The 19,412-nt window shown below is 35.4% G+C and overlaps 1 protein-coding gene across 2 annotated transcripts in view; it reads right to left on the reverse strand.

The window, feature by feature from the left end:
- Window positions 1-19,412, reverse strand: part of Tmtc4 (Transmembrane O-mannosyltransferase targeting cadherins 4) — a 390,299-nt gene that overhangs the window by 357,878 nt on the left and 13,009 nt on the right. The window contains exon 2 of one of the 2 annotated variants that reach the window (XM_090402208.1): window positions 15,573-15,964. In XM_090402208.1, the coding sequence (XP_090258334.1) occupies window positions 15,573-15,928 (356 nt within the window). In that variant the 5' untranslated portion in view covers window positions 15,929-15,964. Of the gene's footprint in view, window positions 1-15,572; window positions 15,968-19,412 lie in introns of both variants that reach the window. The other variant, XM_090402207.1, reaches the window with a different exon arrangement.

Consider the following 19,412-nt stretch of genomic DNA (forward strand, 5'->3'; position numbering starts at 1 on the left):
ATAAGAGGAGGCAGGAACATGGAAAAGATCAGCTGTGTTCTGAATGTGAAACCTACAGAAAAGCAAAACATTTCGGCTATTTAGGCACAATTTTTAATGAAGATGAAATATAAAAACAAAAAGAGAATAAAAGATAGTATGATGAGGAATAACTCGAATAAATTTATAGGGAATGAAAGACAGAAAGAGAAAGATTAACACCAAATAGCTGTATACAAAACAGTGTTCAAACCAATTTTAACTTAGATGTGAGAGTTGGTAGCTGAGCAAAGACTACAGACCACAAATATGAGTTCTGAGCAAAATTAGGGTAAGAAAATGATGGAATCAGGAGACCAAAATATAATATTGGAGCCCTGACAAATAACAGACTTATTTGGAGAAAACTGTTGATGAATAGTAATAATTTAAACATATATTGCTACCATAGTTTCCTGTACATTGCTGTAAGTATATACAATGAAATACATGAAGTTCAAAAATTATGTCAAACAACTGATCTGATTAATGAAGAAAATGAAACTGGATACAAAAGATTAATGAAGCACATGACACAATATCCTATCAAATGATAGGACAGTCCATTTTATTATTCACAGTGCAATTTTGAATTACCATATTATCCACTTATTCATATGTAAATAACAATTTATTTTACTTGCAAAAAAGAGAAAATGTTATTGTTAATTTCAAAGACCATACATCAGTGGTGTTCAACCTTTTTTACTATGCGAGCTACTTTTCTATACTAAGTTATTCGGCGATCTACTCTCTAATATAGATCACATTCCCCCAACCTGATATCTGATTACGCACAACTATGCAGTTAAATACGCTCGCTCACTTAGGATGACCCACTCTCCCAGCCCTAAAAACTTTAAAGAAACTAAAAACTTTATTTGTGCATTTAAAAATTTATTTATCACTTTTAATTATTTTAATACAACAAATAAAACAAATATATTGGAATATTTATTTCTCTATTTTGGAAAACCAAAGTTAGAAAAAAACAATAGATTGATTACAAACTCACAAGTTATAGGAAATGCTGGTTGATTAAAAAAAAAGTTAATGTGAAATTTGGCATTGTTTGGACCTTGCAATATTTTAATAGTCAGGTTGATATGAAGAAGGAGCCAATCGCAGACAATCATCCAAATGATCATTTGTAATTTGGTTTCTTAATTGATTTTTTATGACATTCATATCTGGAAAAAAAATTCTGACAAGTATGTCGATCCGAAACACGACAGTTTTTCGCACAATATCAGTTAATATTAGAAATTTTTCATGTGTATACTCCCGAATTACTTCATTGTTTATTGATTTTAAATGTAAACTATTCTGAATGTTTATTATCTCAAGTTCTACTTCAGCTTGGTTTATATCAAACAGCCCACTAATTTTATTTGAAATTTCTGTCATGTTCAAGTTTTCTTGAAATGGATTATTGATAAAAGATACAATCATTTCAGTTTCATTAAAATCTTTAAATCTTGAATTTATTTCTTCCTTAACTAATTCTATTTCACGAATAAATTCTTTTAAATCACAGCGAAGCATTTCTTGATTTTGTTCAAAAAATTTTAATAAATATGGGAGATGACTAAATTCACGGTCATTTATATTTTTCTTTAATAAAAGTATTGTTGGAAAGTTTTTATTGAACTTAACATGTCAATTAAATGTTTATCTCTACCTTCTAACTCTAAATTTAAATTGCTTAATTTTGTACAGAAATCTACTAAAAATTATAAGTGTTACAACCATCTTTTATCACAATTGTGGATAAATATGTCCTTTTTTCATCAAGAAAAATTTTTATATCGTGAATTAATACAAGAAATCTTTCTAAAAATTTACTTCTGCTGAGCTAGCGAACATTATTGTACAACAGACGTTCCCTATCATTATCTGCCTGTAATTTAAATAACCTCAGTTGCATGGCTTTTCCTCGAACAGAATTTACAATTTTAAATGTAACATCCAAAACATCTTTTGTGTTTAATCTTTTACTACACAGTACTTGTTGGTGGATAATACAGTGGTACGTTAAAATATCTGGATATTTGTCATCATTTTTACATAATGAAATAAAGCCTGATTTATTACCTATCATTGCAGGAGAGCCATCAGTAATAATAGACACAAGTTTAAAAAGCAGAAGTTTGTTGTTTCACAAATTCATCAAATGCCGAAAAAATGTCTTCTCCCCCTAGTCCTTCCCAATAATGGTACAATTTTCAAAAGTTCTTTAATAAATTTAGTTTAATCCTTTATCCAAGTGTGAGCAAACAAAGTTTGTACCTGAAAATATCTTCAGGACTGAGGTAAGGTAGTACAACACCAGGCAACTTGCAGCAAAGGTGGATGAAGCTCTCAACTCCTTGTCTCAGTATTTCCCATAATACACAGCACATCTCCTTGCGGACATGTATACTGCTATGCATTAAGGGAAGGGCCACTACCCATACTGGTTTTGACCTTTATTGAGGTCTCGTCAGTGGGAAAAGGAAAAATCCTAAAAAGGAAACATGTAAAGGAAACTGAGAGAACTTAGAAAGAAATCATGAAGGTTTGAATGGGAGCAAAAGGACTTGAGTTAAGGGAGGAGCCTACCTAGATGTAAGGTGAAGTCTTACATCTAGGTGGTGCAGCTCACAGGGAGCTGCACCACCTAGATGTAAGACTTCACCGCTCGGGTTCTCAGCTCCACCCATCCTCTGTGAACTAAAGAGAAGGGCAAGGTTTGATTCTCCCTACTTCCGTTTATTGTGGGCTGATAAGATTTGTTCAGCCACCTTACTTCCCCGGGCCAAATCTAACATGCAGAGAGTTCTGAAGAATGCAGACGCCGCCGCCTCATCTTCTATATCCAGAACTCCCTGTACCTCCTCTGGAGTGACTTCACTAATATCTTCTATGAAGAGGTCGCCCCATTTAGCGCTAACGACCTCAGGATCTCTTTTTCCCGTGAGGAGGAGTAGAGGTTCCCTATTTTTTCCATTGCTTTTTTGAATTTATCTTGCACCTCGGGGATGTCCTTTAGGAGAAACCTTAGTCTCCTCTGCTTTCGCGTGGGGGGGAGAGTTCTTGGTAGGTGGTCTCCGATGCTTTAGCTGCTTTTGGCTTTGTCATCTCCACTTCCTGTGGACTTAATGGCCGTTTGGAAGTGTTGATGGTTGCCTCCATCTCCTCTGATTCATCTTCTTCTTCCTCATCTGTGTCAGCATTAGTAGCTTCTCTTATGTTTTGTTTCTGCTTCATTTCCTCTGCTGGAATTCCCATGGTGGTTTGAACATTGACTGTTTCCTCTGTTTTGTCTTTACTGCTCATTTCTGCAGTCATGGCAGTTTTTTCTCCTTACAGTTTTTCTTAGTTGTCTTAGACGTGGCAGTATGGCTTTCTGTTGCATCAGGAGCAGCCTAAAATGGTGGAAAGGCTTCCTGTTCTGTGCCATTTGCATTACCTGATGGTCTTGCTGTGGCTGATGTGATAGCACCTCCCATCCTCTCTGCAAGGGTTCTGGATGGGCAGGTATCTATTTTGTGGTCTATGGCACCACATTTCAGGCAAGCTGCTTCACATTTTTCCTGGGTATGGCCTGCTTTCAGGCAATTTTTGCACTTCTGTCGAGGGCAGTCCACCCCAAGATGAGTGAAGGTGCCACACCTGAAGCATTGCTTCTTTACTCCAGGGTAATTTACCATTACCCTGGTGGATCCAATGACGATGAAGTTTGGGACAGCTGTTTTCATCTCGAGTGAGATGTTTACTTCGCCCGACTTCCATTGTGCGTTGTCTGCATCGTTTAAGACTTGTATGTTGCGTACAACACCCCATTTTCCGAACACTTCGTGGATGACTTTTTCTTCATTTTCTATATATTCCAAAGGGAATCTCGGGATTTTAAGCATTTTTATAATGCTCCCCACCATGAATGGAACTATTTTCTTTCCACTACATTGAAAGCCTTCAAGTAGTTTGTCTCTAGTCTCCATGCTCCTTACAACTACTTGGAATCTGCCACCCACATAGGGGGTGAAACCAACTATCTGGTCTGCACCGACACTGTCGATGAGAGCTTTTGCTAAAATCCGAGGCCGGCGTCAATTTCAATGCCGAGGGTCCGAACACGTGGCAAAACAGTGGCCATAACTGGTGATGAGGGTGGGGGGGTTTCCTATACTATTCCCACCACTACCAAGTGTTTGATATTTCCCCGGTCCAGGGATTGCTCTATCTTTCTATATACTAAGGCAGAAGCAATAGGAGAGGTCATCCTTACCTATAGGAGTTGCCAAAAGGCGTGCCACCTTGTTATTAAATTACTCTGGATTTAGAGAAAGATGTTTGAAAGTTTATTTTACACTTGGTTAGACTATAATAAATTTAGTTTAATCCTTTATCCAAGTGAAAAGTGAAAATATGAAGATATTTTCAGGCACAAACTTTGTTTGCTCACACTTGGATAAAGGATTAAACTAAATTTATTATAGTCTAATCAAGTGTAAAATAAACTTTCAAACATCTTTCTCTAAATCTAGAGTAATTTAATAACAAGGTGGCACACCTTTTGGCAACTCCTATAGGTAAGGATGACCTCTCCTACTGCATCTGCCTTAGTATCTCCACTCTGGACCAGGCTCCCACTGACGAGACCACAATAAAGGTCGAAACCAATATGGGTAGTGGCCCTTCTCTTAATGCATAGCAGTATACATGTCCGCAAGGAGATGTGCTGTGGATTATGGTAGATACTGAGACAAGGAGTTGAGAGCTTCATCCACCTTTGCTGCGAGTTGCCTGGTGTTATACTACCTCAGTCCTGAAGATATTTTCAGGCGCAAACTTTGTTTGCTCACACTTGGATAAAGGATTAAACTAAATTTATTATAATCTAACCAAGTGTAAAATAAACTTTCAAACATTCAAAAGTTCTTCTTTACTTGAATAATTTTGAAATATTATGCGAATAAATACCATTAACTGAGCAGTATCAGTGAAGTCATTCGATTCATCAAATTGTAATGAAAACGCAACACACTGGTGAATGTCTGACATTAACTGAGTATTCAGATCAGCACTTAAAATTTCAACTCTTTTCATAACCGTTGTTCTGGAAAGTTGTACATCTTTAATATTCAAAATGATTTCATTTTTATTTTTAAAATCAAAAAATAAAGATTCTGCTGCTACAAGAAATTATTCTTTTATTAACTCTCCATCAGTAAAAGGCTTTTTTGCTCTTGCTAATAAATGACACACTTTCAAAGATACAATAGTGGCTGATATTGGTTTATTTATTACTTCCGAAATCATATTTTGTTGTCCAGAAAGTCCTGCCTTTAAATTTATAATTTTTGATTCACGTATTTTGGAATTTTGGGGAAAATCATATTTTGCATGTAGCGATCGAAAATGTCTCTCAACATTACCTTTTTTTTGGAATTGCTACAGATGAATTACAAATCAAACAACACTTTCATTAACCATTGTAAAGAAATAATCCATTTCCCATTCCTTGTGAAAATGATTCGTCTTTGATTTCTTTGATACACTCATGATTATCCTCAAATTAAAAAAAAAAAAAACTTTTAAATATTTTATTAAAATAAAAAATGTTTATAACTTATCAATTACCAAACAAAATAATGGTAAATCCAACGATAAATTTAGAGCAACTGAAACTCAACTGAAATTCTAACAGTGAGTAGTGGGAAGTGTGCGATGTAGTTATGAGTAAACACGATTATAAACACAACGCATACGATATGTTTTACTTATAATCGTATTCACTCGGCTCGCTGTTTGACTTCCACTGATCCAAATTAATTAATTTACCCGGACTTATAAGAAAATTACTGATTTGACAATTTTAACGAAAAATAAATAAACAATAGCAATACTCTTAAAGAGAATTAAAAAATAATACAAAATAATGATAAATAAAATATTATGTTTTCAGTTTTAATTAAATTTGTAAATAAGGAGGAATAAACAAGAGATCGACCAAAAATCGCTCCGCAATCGACCTGTCGATCACGATTGACGGGTTGAACACCACTGCCATATATGGACATAAGACTTGGTACTCACTGTGTTGGAGACATGATCATGAGTCTTTTACTGCTGGTACACAGGCTCCTGTTCTGTAATTATTCCAACAATCTGAACCATTTCTTAACCACCTCTCCTTCTGTATATACTACAGATATTGCATTCCTCTTGATCACTTAATCATATCACATCCGGATCTTGACATTGTTGGAAAATTGGACATGAATACAGGAGATCAATTCAGATTGATCTCCTCGAAGCTAATCTTAGTTTTGTGCACTATGTCACTATAACAATACCAAGCGAGATGACTTCTAGGATTTCTTTGCCTTTTCTCCCCATGGTTTGATTACTGTTTCTCTCACCCAATAACTTAGGTAATTCTTACTGGAAGGGGACCTTCATTCAGCACTCCACTACAAACCTTAACATCAAACTATTCCATGATTCTCTCTAAAAAAATGTGGCTTGGAGGTCCATGATAAAAATATATAAAGCCTTTATCTGGCATGTCCCTTAAAAGAGAGAGAGAGAAGTCAACGTTGCATCAAACTTTTCACTGACATCAATATTCTCAAAAGTGATGGAGAAGGGGAAATAACTAGTGCTTCTTCACTGTACAAGATACCATCAGCTAATCAAGTCACTAGTATGGATTCTTGTTCCATGGCAAAGCCTACTTGCTAAAAATTTAGAATCCCCCTGCTTTTTTACCTCCTCTGCCTGAAGGCTTCCTTGCCCCCCCTCCCTTAGTAACCTTCATCTGCTGCATTTCCTGGTCACCAAACTCTGAAAACCACAAAGACCTCTTTACCTTCCTCTCCATGAAACTCCAGCATCTGCAATCCATCTACCCAAACAGCAAAGTCATTGTCCTAGGTGACCTAAATTTCCACTTTCCCAACACTACAGATAAAGCCAGACATGATGCGGAAGTTTTTGCTATAAGCAATGCAAATCGTACAGCTACCTACCCAAATACCATATAAATCTCCTCCACTCTCCCAATAGCCTTGATCTTTTTAACTATTTCTCCTTCTGGACACACTGTAGCATTTACCTCTCTTCTTGCCAACTCAGAGCACAACCTAGTGCAAGTTTCCAGCCTCACAGAATGCCCCCCCCCTTCTCTGACCACACTCAACCTCGTGTCCTCTGGCACTACAAAAGTGCAAAGTGGGATGATCTCTGGAACTACTACTCTTCTTTCCCATGACTTGCACTGAGGAAGTCACAGAAATCATCCTCAGTAGCATGAAGGCATTTATCCCCCATTCCATTTAAAATTCCCATCCCCTTTCAAGTCCTGGTTCAAAAGAAGATGTACGAGAGCAGTCAAATAAAAAAACTCAGGATACCACAAGCGGCTTGCATCACAAACCCAAGGTTCATATTCATCCTATGCAGAAGCATGCAATAAATGTAAATCAACTATCAGCAAATCCAAATCCAACTTCATAAAGGCCAATAGCAGAAATCTCATCTCTTGTCCCAATGGTAGCCATACATTCTGGTCCCTCGCAAAAGCCATCAGATACAACTTCAACTCACCTGCACTCCCATCTTTCTTGTATCTGGATGGTATAGTTCGCCCACCGATTAGAGATCCTTTGACACTTCTGCGCATCTCAGAAAAAGGAGAATCGATTCCGATAATAGGGTAATCAGTCCGTATTGTGGGATGAGTTGTTTATTATTACCGGTCAGAAAATTAACTTCTCTTTTAAGATTATTGTAGTTAACTATGTTGCTTGTATAACAGTTGGAAAATTTTACCTATAAAGCACGTGATTTCGCGTGTTAGTGACCAATTCAGACGTCCTTCATTTCTTTCTCCCCTTCAGCATGAATCGACTATTCTTGGAAAGACGCAAAGCAGGGACCTACAAACGGTGGACGAACTATACCAACATTATACTAGCACCCAAAGAAAAAGCTGACCTCCTAACATCACTCTTCTCCTTTAACTCCTGCACAGATGACGAAAGCAAATCGCCTCCTTTCCACCATATGCCTACTGTGGCTTTCAGCAGAAAGACATAAGAAGAATACTAAACAACCTGAGCACTACAAAGTCATCTAGTCCTCAAATGTTGTGCTCCAGAGCTAACATCCATCTTGTATTGTCTCTTCAATCTTTTATACTCAGCTGGCACCTATCCCATCTCAACATATATCCAACCCATTCCAAAAAAGGGAGACAAAAGCCTACCCTCCAACCACCAACAAATTGCCATTACTTCAATCCTCTCCAAAATAATGGAGAAAGTTATCAATGGTCAACTTCTTCACTACCTAGAAGTTCACTTGTTAATCAGCAACCACCAGTATGGATTCTGCCATCGAGATCCACAGCTGATATCTTAGCTTACATCAATCACCACTGGACATGTACCATGGAAAGATTCAGAGAAATGCATGCTGTTGCCCTTGACATTTCCAAAGCTTTCAATTGTGTTTGGCATCAAGGCCTGCATTGCAATCTGCCTTCTTTTGGTCTACCTGCCACCCTCTATAACTGGATAGCCTGCTTACTCTACGGTCATTCACTGTCAACAGTGAACTGCACCTTTTCTTCAAGCTTTACCACTAATGTAGGAGTGCCTGAAGACACTATTGATCCTCGTGACACATAAATAACCTACTCTCAATCACTAAAAATCCAATCCATAGCTTTGTCGACAATGGTACTCTTCATCCATCCTACTCCTTTTTTACTACATCAAGATCATCTGTAATCAGTGAGTTAAACACTGATCTCCATACTATACATCAGCAGGACAAGGATAACCTTGTCACTTTCAATGCCACAAAAACACAGTCCTGCCTTTTCTCGCACAAATGGGATCTCAGCTTACCTTCCCTCATCCTCAGTAATACACACATCACCAGACAGGATGAACTCTCTCTCTCTCTCTGGACTAACATTTGTTCTCCAACCTCTCTTGGCACAAACACATCGCAACAATAGCTTCCTCAACTTCTAAAATACTAGGTATTCTTTTCCGTTCAAGAAGCGATATTTACACCCACCCAGCTATTCTTCTTCACTGAGGCTGAATGAACTCTCCACTTCTGTCTGTCCTGAGAGAGAGTCTGAACAATTCTGTCCAGTTTGGTGTCGTTTGTTGTGATTTTGTTTTCAGGTCCTCTTTTATTTTGTCTATCCATCTAATTCTGGGCCGTCCTTTGGATCTTTTACCTTCCATCGTTGTATTCAGGGCTTTAGATGGTAGTCTTTCTGTTCCCATTGTGGTTACATGGCCAAACCATCGCAGTCTTCTTTCTTGGATTTTGTCTGTTATTGTTATTTCTTGTTTTAGTCATTTCCTTATGTCTTCGTTTCTTAGTCTATCCAGCAGAGATACTCCAAGTAATCTTCTTAGCCAACCCATAGCCACCCAGCTATTAACCTTATATAAATCCCAAATCTGCCCATCCTTAGAATACTGTACACACAGTTGGGGTGGTGTACCTAAAACCTCTAAATGCCAACTTTGTTTGCTTATGCCTGAGTAAAGAATTAAAGCAAGAATATAATTTCTTGTCTAGAGTGATCATACCATAACTGTCCAAGTTTCCTTTTCTACAGAATATCCCTCACTCAGTTCATGTGCTTTGTATTTCTTTTGCACTATAACAGTACCAAATGGATGATCTATGATTTCTGTTTCCACTCATTAAAGGGAAACTTCTCCCAAACAAATAACTGAAACCTTTCATATTTATGAATTTAGAGACACAAAACACACATGTTGAAAAGATTATTTTACTGATTAATAATAAAATAATAACTTTACGTTTCGACCCCTGTATTGAGGTCAGCTTCAGAAGGATACATGTGTATAAGAACAAGCTACATGCTGTTGCACTCTATACAAGTAAATTACATCTACGTAGTTAACTAATCTTTTTTCTTAGCCTACCCTCTAGTGATAAAAAAAAATAAAAATAAAATAAATAAATAAAATAAAATAAAATAAAACTACAATAAACTCTGCTAAAATCCTCACATACTAGGATTCTTCTGGAATTATACAGTTTATATTGTTATATTACGATTATCTTCTGGATTTGTACAGTATAGGTTGCTATTGAATGTTCAGGAGTTAAAAAAAAAAAAAAACACTTCACCAAGTCTTCTTGTATTGAGTTTTTTTCTTCGTGGTTGCTATGAAGGTTGTAGATGGGTCCTCCACATTCTTGGAATTGTTAGACCATCATTTTTATTCAGATTCGGATCATGTTTGAGCATTTCACATGCTTCCTTGAATTTCCGCTCGAACCAGGTTTTGGTGCGGTGTAGGGACTTGGTACTTTTCCAGTCAATTCTGTGGTATGTTTGGAGTGCATGGTCAGAAAGGCCGGTTTTTCCAAAATGGATGTATTTTATGTGACGTTTGTGTTCATCCTTTCTGATTGGGATGGTTCGCCCTGTTTCCCCTATGTATGGTATGTTACATATGAAATCTATTTTGTAAACCCCTGGGTGGGCTAAGTGTGGCAGGGGATCCTTGGAAGAACTGAGTAGGTGTCTTAATTTTGTCGGGGATTTAAAGGTGGTTTTGATGTTGTATTTGTGTAGTGTTCTGTCTATTTTTTCTGAAATGCATCTAACATATGGTATAGCAATAGCATTCTTGAAATCTTTTTTGTTATCAGTGGTATCTTTGTGGAGGATCTTGTGAATGGTTTTTATACTGTATCCATTTTTTATAAAGGTATGTTTGATTGTCTCATATTCATGGTTAAGAGCTTGTTCAATTGAACAAATGGTTTGAGCTCTGTGTTTAAGGGTACTTATGACCCCTAGTTTTTGTGTTGGGTGGTGATAAGAAGTTTTGTGTGTGTACTGGCCTGTGTGTGTAGGTTTGCAGTAAACTGAGAAAGAGAGACAACCTGAAGGAAGATGTGTGACAAGTGTGTCTAGGAATGGAAGAGAGTTGTTTTTTTCAATTTCAATGGTGAATTGGATGTGTTTGTGTTTTGTTTGTTCAGGTGGCTAAGGAATATATCTAGTGCTTGGTGGCCATGGGGCCAAATGGTGAAAATATCATTGATGTATCTGAGCCAAATTTTGGGCTTTAGGCACGACGATTCTAGAGCTCATTGCTCAAAATCTTCCATACAAAAGTTCGCTATTGGGGGGGGGAGAGTGGTGAGCCCATGGCTGTACCCTCTTTTTGAAGGTAAAAAAAAAAAATAAATAACTGAAACAACCACTACTGGAATGATCACACTCATACTTAACTCTACACAAAACTGTGACCATACCCAACTCTTAGATCCCACAGGTATGCATATTAAAGCACACTACAATAAAAATTCAGTATTTCACATACTCCAGTTTAATGCATAACAAGTAACATCTATAAACAAAACTATCAACAAATTTAATCCGATTCTGAAAGGAATAAATGCAGAAAACCCTGTTTTCTGCATTTATTTTTTCCAATTTTTCCTTTCTGTGCTCAGACCTCCACACAAAGAATATTAAAACAGTACCAGAAGGTAGGACCACCGTAACATTACCCAAACATAAGTATCAATCCTTTCTTCCAATAATGATATAGATGACAAAGGCAAATTCCTTTCCACTATACTAAGAACAGCTCACAGCATGCTTCTTCTGATTAATTATTTGCAGAAAGATTAAATCTGGAGTCCAAAAATGCCATCCAATTCTGTATTGCCTTCACAACTTTCACATTCATCTAACATTATCATCATCATTAAACAGATATCTCCATGAAGTCAGAAGTGCATTGCGAGAGATCCATCATTCACACATACCATCGTACCTCTCCTTAAACTCATTTACTATTCAACCACAAGTGGTTGTGAGTGCTAATAAAGCACTCGCAACCACCTCTGGCAACCCATTCCACCTACTCACCAACTCCCAAGCAAAATATCTAGTCATAACACCATTGCTAACTATGCTTACACAATTTCCATGGATGACCCCTATTCTCTCCCTTCCTACCTTTCACAAGTATATGAATTCAGACAAATTATTAAATTTTTGTACCAAATATTTCACGATAATAATTATAGCAAATTCTAGCTTTTGGTTTGCAAGTTGCAAAATGATTCAACAGAGATATTTTTATCATTTCATATTCCTTTAAGAATATATTATACAAACACACGCACACACACACAGCAAATTCTTTACAAGAGAGATGCGGAGCACTCTAAAGGAAAAATAATAATAATATGCTACACCTTCACTTTCTTTATTCTGTCAAACACACACACACACACAGATATAAATCAGTAAAAAGCTCTTAGCAACCAAAGAAATTCAATCAGAAGACATCCTGTTCAAGAGAAAGGTCACCGGTGTGCAAACTAAACAAAAATCCGAGAACTTGCTCACAAAATTAAGTCACATTATGAAGAGTTTGGTGATTTTTGATAGGATCCTTTTAACAAGCATTAGTCTTGAATATACAGCTGACAACGTGGACGTTAAGGGCACTGACCCCCCCAGCATTGTTCGAAAATCCATGTATAACATTTGGCTCCTCAAAAACTTTACTAATAGCTTACTGTTGACCAGAAGCCTTACCGATAACATAAATAGTCGATTAACACATATTTTGCATGATACGTATGTATTATATTCTATACTTATATATTATATTATATACTATTCAGAGGCGAGTGACATGTGCGTAAGTGTTTATGTGCGTAAGTTAGCGAGTGATGTAAGGAATGCTTCCCCATATAGACAGATTGAGAGTTTGTGGATTACAGAGGTTGGTTGAGAGGCAGAGAAGAGGGGATATGACAGAAACATTAAAAGTTATTAAAAGGTTTTTATAAGATTGATACAGGTCAATCTTATAAAAATTTCAGCAGTGGGATAGTGGTGGAAGAACAAGAGGTCTTCCCTGGAAATTAAGTAAGAGTGTGGTTAACAAGGGTGTGAGGACTAGATTTTTCACTTGGAGAATGGTGAATGAATGGAATGCGTTGCCTGACTCAGATGCGAGTGCTTTGTCTGTCAATGAGTTCAAGAATAGGTATGATAGACACTGTGTGGTTAATTTGGATCTCCTGCGATGAGTCTTCTGACTCCATGGAGATGCTCATATAATAATAATATTCTTACAATAAAGTAAGCTAGATTAAAGAAAATCACAAGGAAGTGAAAATACATTTACCGTACTGTACTGTATTTATCGAGACTGTAAGTTTATATCGTCTGTTTACAAGATGAATCGTATGTCTGTCAGTATCTACATCAATATTGTCTTATATGATATAAAACACTGTAGGTGTTATACATCCCGCAAGCAGGCAAACCGGACCTGTGAACACACAGGTTACAGTCATAAAAATACAGCAAGGAAGGCAACGGGAAACCACCTTGCGTCACTATCTCCCTAGTAATCAGCTGCGACCCTCTCAAAGAGAGAAAGCCACAGGATCAGATCAGGTGTTATACACATTACTAATGTATTTTCTAGACATCAAAAATGAAAAGATAATCTGAAAAGAAATTATTCATATTTATTTACAGGTATAATGATTCATGCATTGATAATGAAGAAGCAGCAATATGACTGCTTTATATGTTTGTGCTTAGTACAATTGATACGATTGCTTCGCGGTAGCCTAGCCTATATATTAATGAATGAATTGTTAATATTTTATGCTAATTAATTTAACTAATTAATAAACAGTTATTTTATGCAGTTATGGTTTAATATTGCATCTTTAGCTTTATTTACATTTCTTTCGACTGCAAATGGCACGTAAGGTCAGTAAGGTCAGTCTGTTTATGTGCGTAAGTTTTGATAAATTTTAACTTTTTTTATAATAGATTTGTGCATATTTTATAGTAAACGATAAAAATAGACTAGTATCTACATATATTTTATGCATTCATGACATACCTAACTTTTTTGATATTTCTAAGCTACGCGGTTCATCTGCGAGTTTTTTCAAACTGTCGAAATCTCTAAAAAATTTTCCAATGTTTATTTAAAACAAAAAAAAAAACGTGACCCGTGCAGTTCAAACCTGCATTCTTCAAGGATGAACTGTATTTATAATAAACATATTTAAAAAAATGCTAACACCTTTTATTCTCCTACTTGGAGTAAGTGAGGCTGTTTTAGCCCTAACTAACTTTTTTGAAGACTGAGGCAGCAATTCAATCTCCACCTGTAGCCGATCAGTATGACATGGCCCAAGGCTATCACTAATTATAAATGGCATCTGACAAAGAGACATCTGGCAAGTGCCACCATCTTTAATCCTAATACTATATTTTTATTGCCTATATTTCAATTTTCTTGTTTATATAATTAAAAATCTGAGTTTCTATGAGAAAAAAATCCACTTGCCTGTGAGAGAGATCGACTACCTCAGGAATGAGTCACAAAAAAGTCTTCAAGAAAAGTTCCTCTAGTTTTTTTTATTTCGTATCCAAACACAAGTAGTACAGTAGTAAGTAAGTGGTACAACATGATTTACAACAAATTAGGATACATTACAATGAGATCAGCTTAGATTTGGTAGGTGAATTATACAGGGAATAATAATTAAATATGAAAAAAAAAAAGAAATTATACATAACTTATATACAATAAACATGGTCAGATGTTCCTCCAGTATCTTGCACAATCAACTGCTCTTTCTGTGCAAGATATAAAGTCCTCTTTTGCATTGGAAGAAAGGGACAAGAAAGAAGGTGTTCCATGGACTGGGTTGTCCCACACTCACAATTGTCTGGGCCAGTGAGGCAGCCCCATTCGATGAGGTTTTGTTTGCAGTCCTGTCGTCTGGAGTCTATTTAGGCTTTTCCAAGTATTCCAGTCCAAGTGGGCACCACATGGAAGATGTTCGGCTGTTGGAATACCAGTATTATTTTCAGGATATAGTGCAAGCCATTGTTGAAGTCTTGTCTCTGGGAGGTGTTTAGGTGGTTCAATAGTTGTCAGGAAGCTATGTTGAGATCTTAGTCTTTGGGGCACTGTGGTCTGCCGAACAGTGCGTGGCGTTCATCATTCATTTGTTTGCTTCTTTCATCAGCTGAGAATGCAGATCTTCGAATTGAAGGGGGTGCAATACCAGCCAAAGTATACAGGTCTTTTAGTGGTGTTGGTTTCAGGCATCCTGTAATTAAGTGGCAGCTTTCATTCAATGCTGGATCAAGTTTTTCAGCATGGCAGGATCTGGACCATACTGGGCAGGCATATTCAGCAGAAGAATATGAAGTTCCTCTAGTCAGCAACTAGAACTGAACTTAAATCTGTCTTCTGGCAGCCTAGCACTGTGGATGCAAACACTATTTCCACTAAGCTACAGGTTCTAAATGCACAACTTATTGATGTGCATGTGCCTTTATTGTAATTAACAGTGGATCCTGGTCCCAGTATGATGCTGTCAACTTTGGATATTAAAACATACTGAATTAACAGATATCATATTAATAAATATAGATTAAATAAAATGATCAGCTAATACATTATGACATTCAAAATAAATAAACTTACCGAAATGTTAGTACTGTTAATGGTCGATATGACTTGTGACTGGTATTGTAGACCAGTTTGCTACCCCAAAAGTCATTTTTGAAAAGATTACTTAGAGGTGTTGCAGACTTCAGGTCATTATTGTTAACCACTGCTTCTGAATCATCAAAAACAAAATCTCCATATACACTGTTTCCAAAACAGATAACAGCCAAAAGAAATATCAACCATGAAGACCACAGCAATAAACCATCAGGCAAAGGCAAAATAATATCCCATGATATTTTACTTTTATCAGGAGAATTATTTAACTGTACAGCTTTGTCACTCTTAATATACGAAGTATTATTCCAGTTATGATCAGTATGGAAAGTCATGATGTTTTAGCTCATTGTTCCTCCGACCATTTCAAACTGCTAAAAGAAAAATGACAAAAGAAACCAAAATCATCATATATAACGTAAAGTGCATCTAAAATCTGTAAAAAATTTAAAATGAAATCTGGCTCATTAAACATAAGAAAAAAATTTCATGAGTAAATAAATGATTATTTAAAAAATAAAAAAGGTAAAAAAATAATGAAAGCATATAATAATTACTGCTCTGGGTGTGAAAGTATCAAATTAAAAATTAAACTGATGCTGCAAAACTTTGTATTTTGATGAAAGGAAATTTGATTACACTATCCTTTAAATCATAGGTGGTCAACAGCAGGCCCATGGGCCGCATGCAACCCGTATAACGTGATTTTGTGCGGCCTGTGGCAGGATAAAAACTATATTAAATTATATGTATTATCAATTTAGCTATTAGTTTCGACCGCAGATTTTCTGATTGATATACTAGTTATATTCATTATTTCTAATGACGGAAACAATTTATATTCTCACGGAATCAAAATTGCTTTATATATATATATATATATATATATATATAATTAATTTTTTAACTTGGGGATACTGTATATTAGGGTTACCAAGTAATTTTATAAGCTTGGTTATTTAATTCCTAATCCCAAGTATGCAAACAATTAAGTTTGCGCCTGAAACATAGTTCAAGTCTAAAGATGGTACAACACCAGAGCAACTCATTGTAAAGGTGGGTAAAGCTCTGATCACTATTCTTAGTATTTTGCCATAATGTAAAGCACATCTCACTAAAAGACATATACTGCAATACATTATGGGTGGGGTCGCTACTCAGACCGGTTTCAACCTTTTTTGAGGTCTCCTAGTGAGTAGCTAGACCCTAAATACCAAGGTTTAGTAATACAGAGCCTTATCAACTTTACCTAAAGAAGTTGCTACAAGGTGTTTTTATTTTTTATAAGAATTTAATAAGAATCGCTGAGGAGACCTCAAAAAAGGTTGAAACCGATCTGGGTAGTAACCCCACTACCCAGTATACATTGCAGTATACATCTTTTAGTGAGATGTGCTTTACATTATGGCAAAATACTAAGAATAGTGATCGGAGCTTTACCCACCTTTACAATGAGTTGTAAAGGTGGGTAAAGTTGTAAAAGTTGTAAAGGTGGGTATATATATATATATATATATATATATATATATATATAGATATATATAGAAATATGTAATTAAATTTAATTTAGCAACTTATATTTAAATAAATCAAGTATTTTATATTGTTCTCCTAGTAGTAAAATGATTTAACAAATATAGTAATTCAATACAAAAATGCAGAGTTTATTTTTAATTAAGTTCTGTCTAAAAGTGTGTGGCCTGTGACGCTACTACTCATCATACATTGGCCCTCGTATAGAATGAAGTTGGCCACACCTGCTTTAGATAAAAGAATTTTTTTTATTTGTGTTTTTCCTGGTGTCCTATTAATTATGGTGATATTTTTACTCAGTAGATCCACAGAATTTTTTCAATTTCAAATTATCCAGTGTTCCAGATTGTAAGACTCCTATGTCTAATTTTCTACTTTTAACTACACCTATGTCTAATTTTCTACTTTTAACTAAATTTCAGGATGGCATCTACCTACTTTAAGTATTCTGAAGGCTCTATGAGAGATACTCTTGATAGGTGGTTATAAATTATAAATCAAAATTGGTCCATTCAGCCTAGACAATCATTTGAAAATGAAGACCTTTTTTTTTTTTTTTGTGTATCTTTCAGAATATTTAGTACATCCACACATTGTGAGTTTTTTGGACTTAGACCACTCAAGTGGTGTGAAGTAAGCAAAGCATATGTTGATGATTTTTCACGTTACCAGGTTTAATATAAAAGTACAATAAAACATTTAAAAAATACATTTTTTAAATAATTTTCAATAATAAAATTAAAAATTAATAATTTTTTAAATAATTTTATAGTCAGCTATAGGCAATTTAATTTCATATCACATGGGTTTGCAAAGAAAGTAACAAATAAATAATAAATTTATTATAAAGAAAGTAACAAATAAAGAATAAATTTATTACAAAGAAAGTAACAAATAAATAATACATTTTATTACTCAAAATTTGTATTCTTTCATTTTACAAATCAGTGCAATAGAACAATGTTTCATTGCTCTTTCATTTTACTGGAAAGAATGGAAACTATTTTGACACAATTTTCAAAAGTTTGCCTTTGAAAGAATTTTCTATTAAATATTAATGGAAAAAATATGTTATCAAACAATATTAATTGATATAAATATTATCTGAAAATTATTTTTTATTTCCTAGTACATGTATTCATGTACTAGCAAAATTGCAGTACATGAATACATGCTTGTCAAAATACTCAGTTTTAGATTACTACTATTCTTCTTTTGTACATAACAGATGATGCTAAACTGCAATTACTTTGTCCACTTTGAAGACTGATGTTTAAAATACCATAAATTTATATACAGCAATATTACACAAGAATTTCAGCTTTAAAAAAAAATGCAGAAGATGAATACTCTTGAGAGACATCATATAAATAGATTGAAAATTTATATTCATTTTGAAATATTCCAATTATAAACCCTGCCATAAACTGAATTATGTTTACTTCTAGAGTGGCTTTCTATACAAATTGCCAGAAAGGTGTACCAATATATTATTACTACAATACAGAGCCAAGAGTCTATTTTTTTATTTGGACAGTGACCTTCCCTCATAATGTAAAACAGTAATACATCTCCTAGGAGCTGCGTTTTACATTAAGAGAAAATATCAAGGGCAGCGATCAAAACTTGCTCCACCTTTGCTCCAAGTTGCCCTAGTGTTGTACTACCAGGTGTTGACTTACGCATGGACTCGCCGAATGTTCTTCGGCATGAAACTCTTAGATTTCGATCTTCGAGTTTCTTATTTGGCTTTGAAATAATGAGGGATTTATTACCCCCTTAACTAAATTTACGTCGCCAAAAAAAATAGCCTCTTGGCTCTGTATTGTAATAATAATATATGGGTACACCTTTCTGGCAATTCGTATAGTAAAGTATAGTTTAAGTTCTGTTCACTTAAACCTTGGTATTATCCAGGTCTACCTACTCACTGATGAAACCTCAATAAAGGTCGAAACCGGTTTGGGTAGTGACCTTCCCTCATAATGTAAAACAGTAATACATCTCCTAGGAGCTGCATTTTACATTATGAGAAAATATTAAGGACAGTGATCGAAACTTGCTCCACCTTTGCTCCGAGTTGCCCTAGTATTTTACTACCAGTTGACTTACGCTTGGAATCGCTGAACGTTTTTCAGCATGAAACTCTTATATTTCGATCTTTGAGTTTCTTATTCAGCTTTGAAATAGTGAGGGATTTATTACCCCTTTAACTTAAAAGAATAATCATTTTTATTACTACAAATATTTTGGCCAGAAATTAACAAGACATCATCAGTGCATCAG

The sequence above is a fragment of the Typopeltis vanoorti genome, chromosome 12, assembly GCF_054136105.1.
Source record: "Typopeltis vanoorti isolate ZY-2024b chromosome 12, IOZ_Tvanoo_1.0, whole genome shotgun sequence".
In the NCBI taxonomy this organism is placed as follows: Eukaryota; Metazoa; Arthropoda; class Arachnida; order Uropygi; family Thelyphonidae; genus Typopeltis; species Typopeltis vanoorti.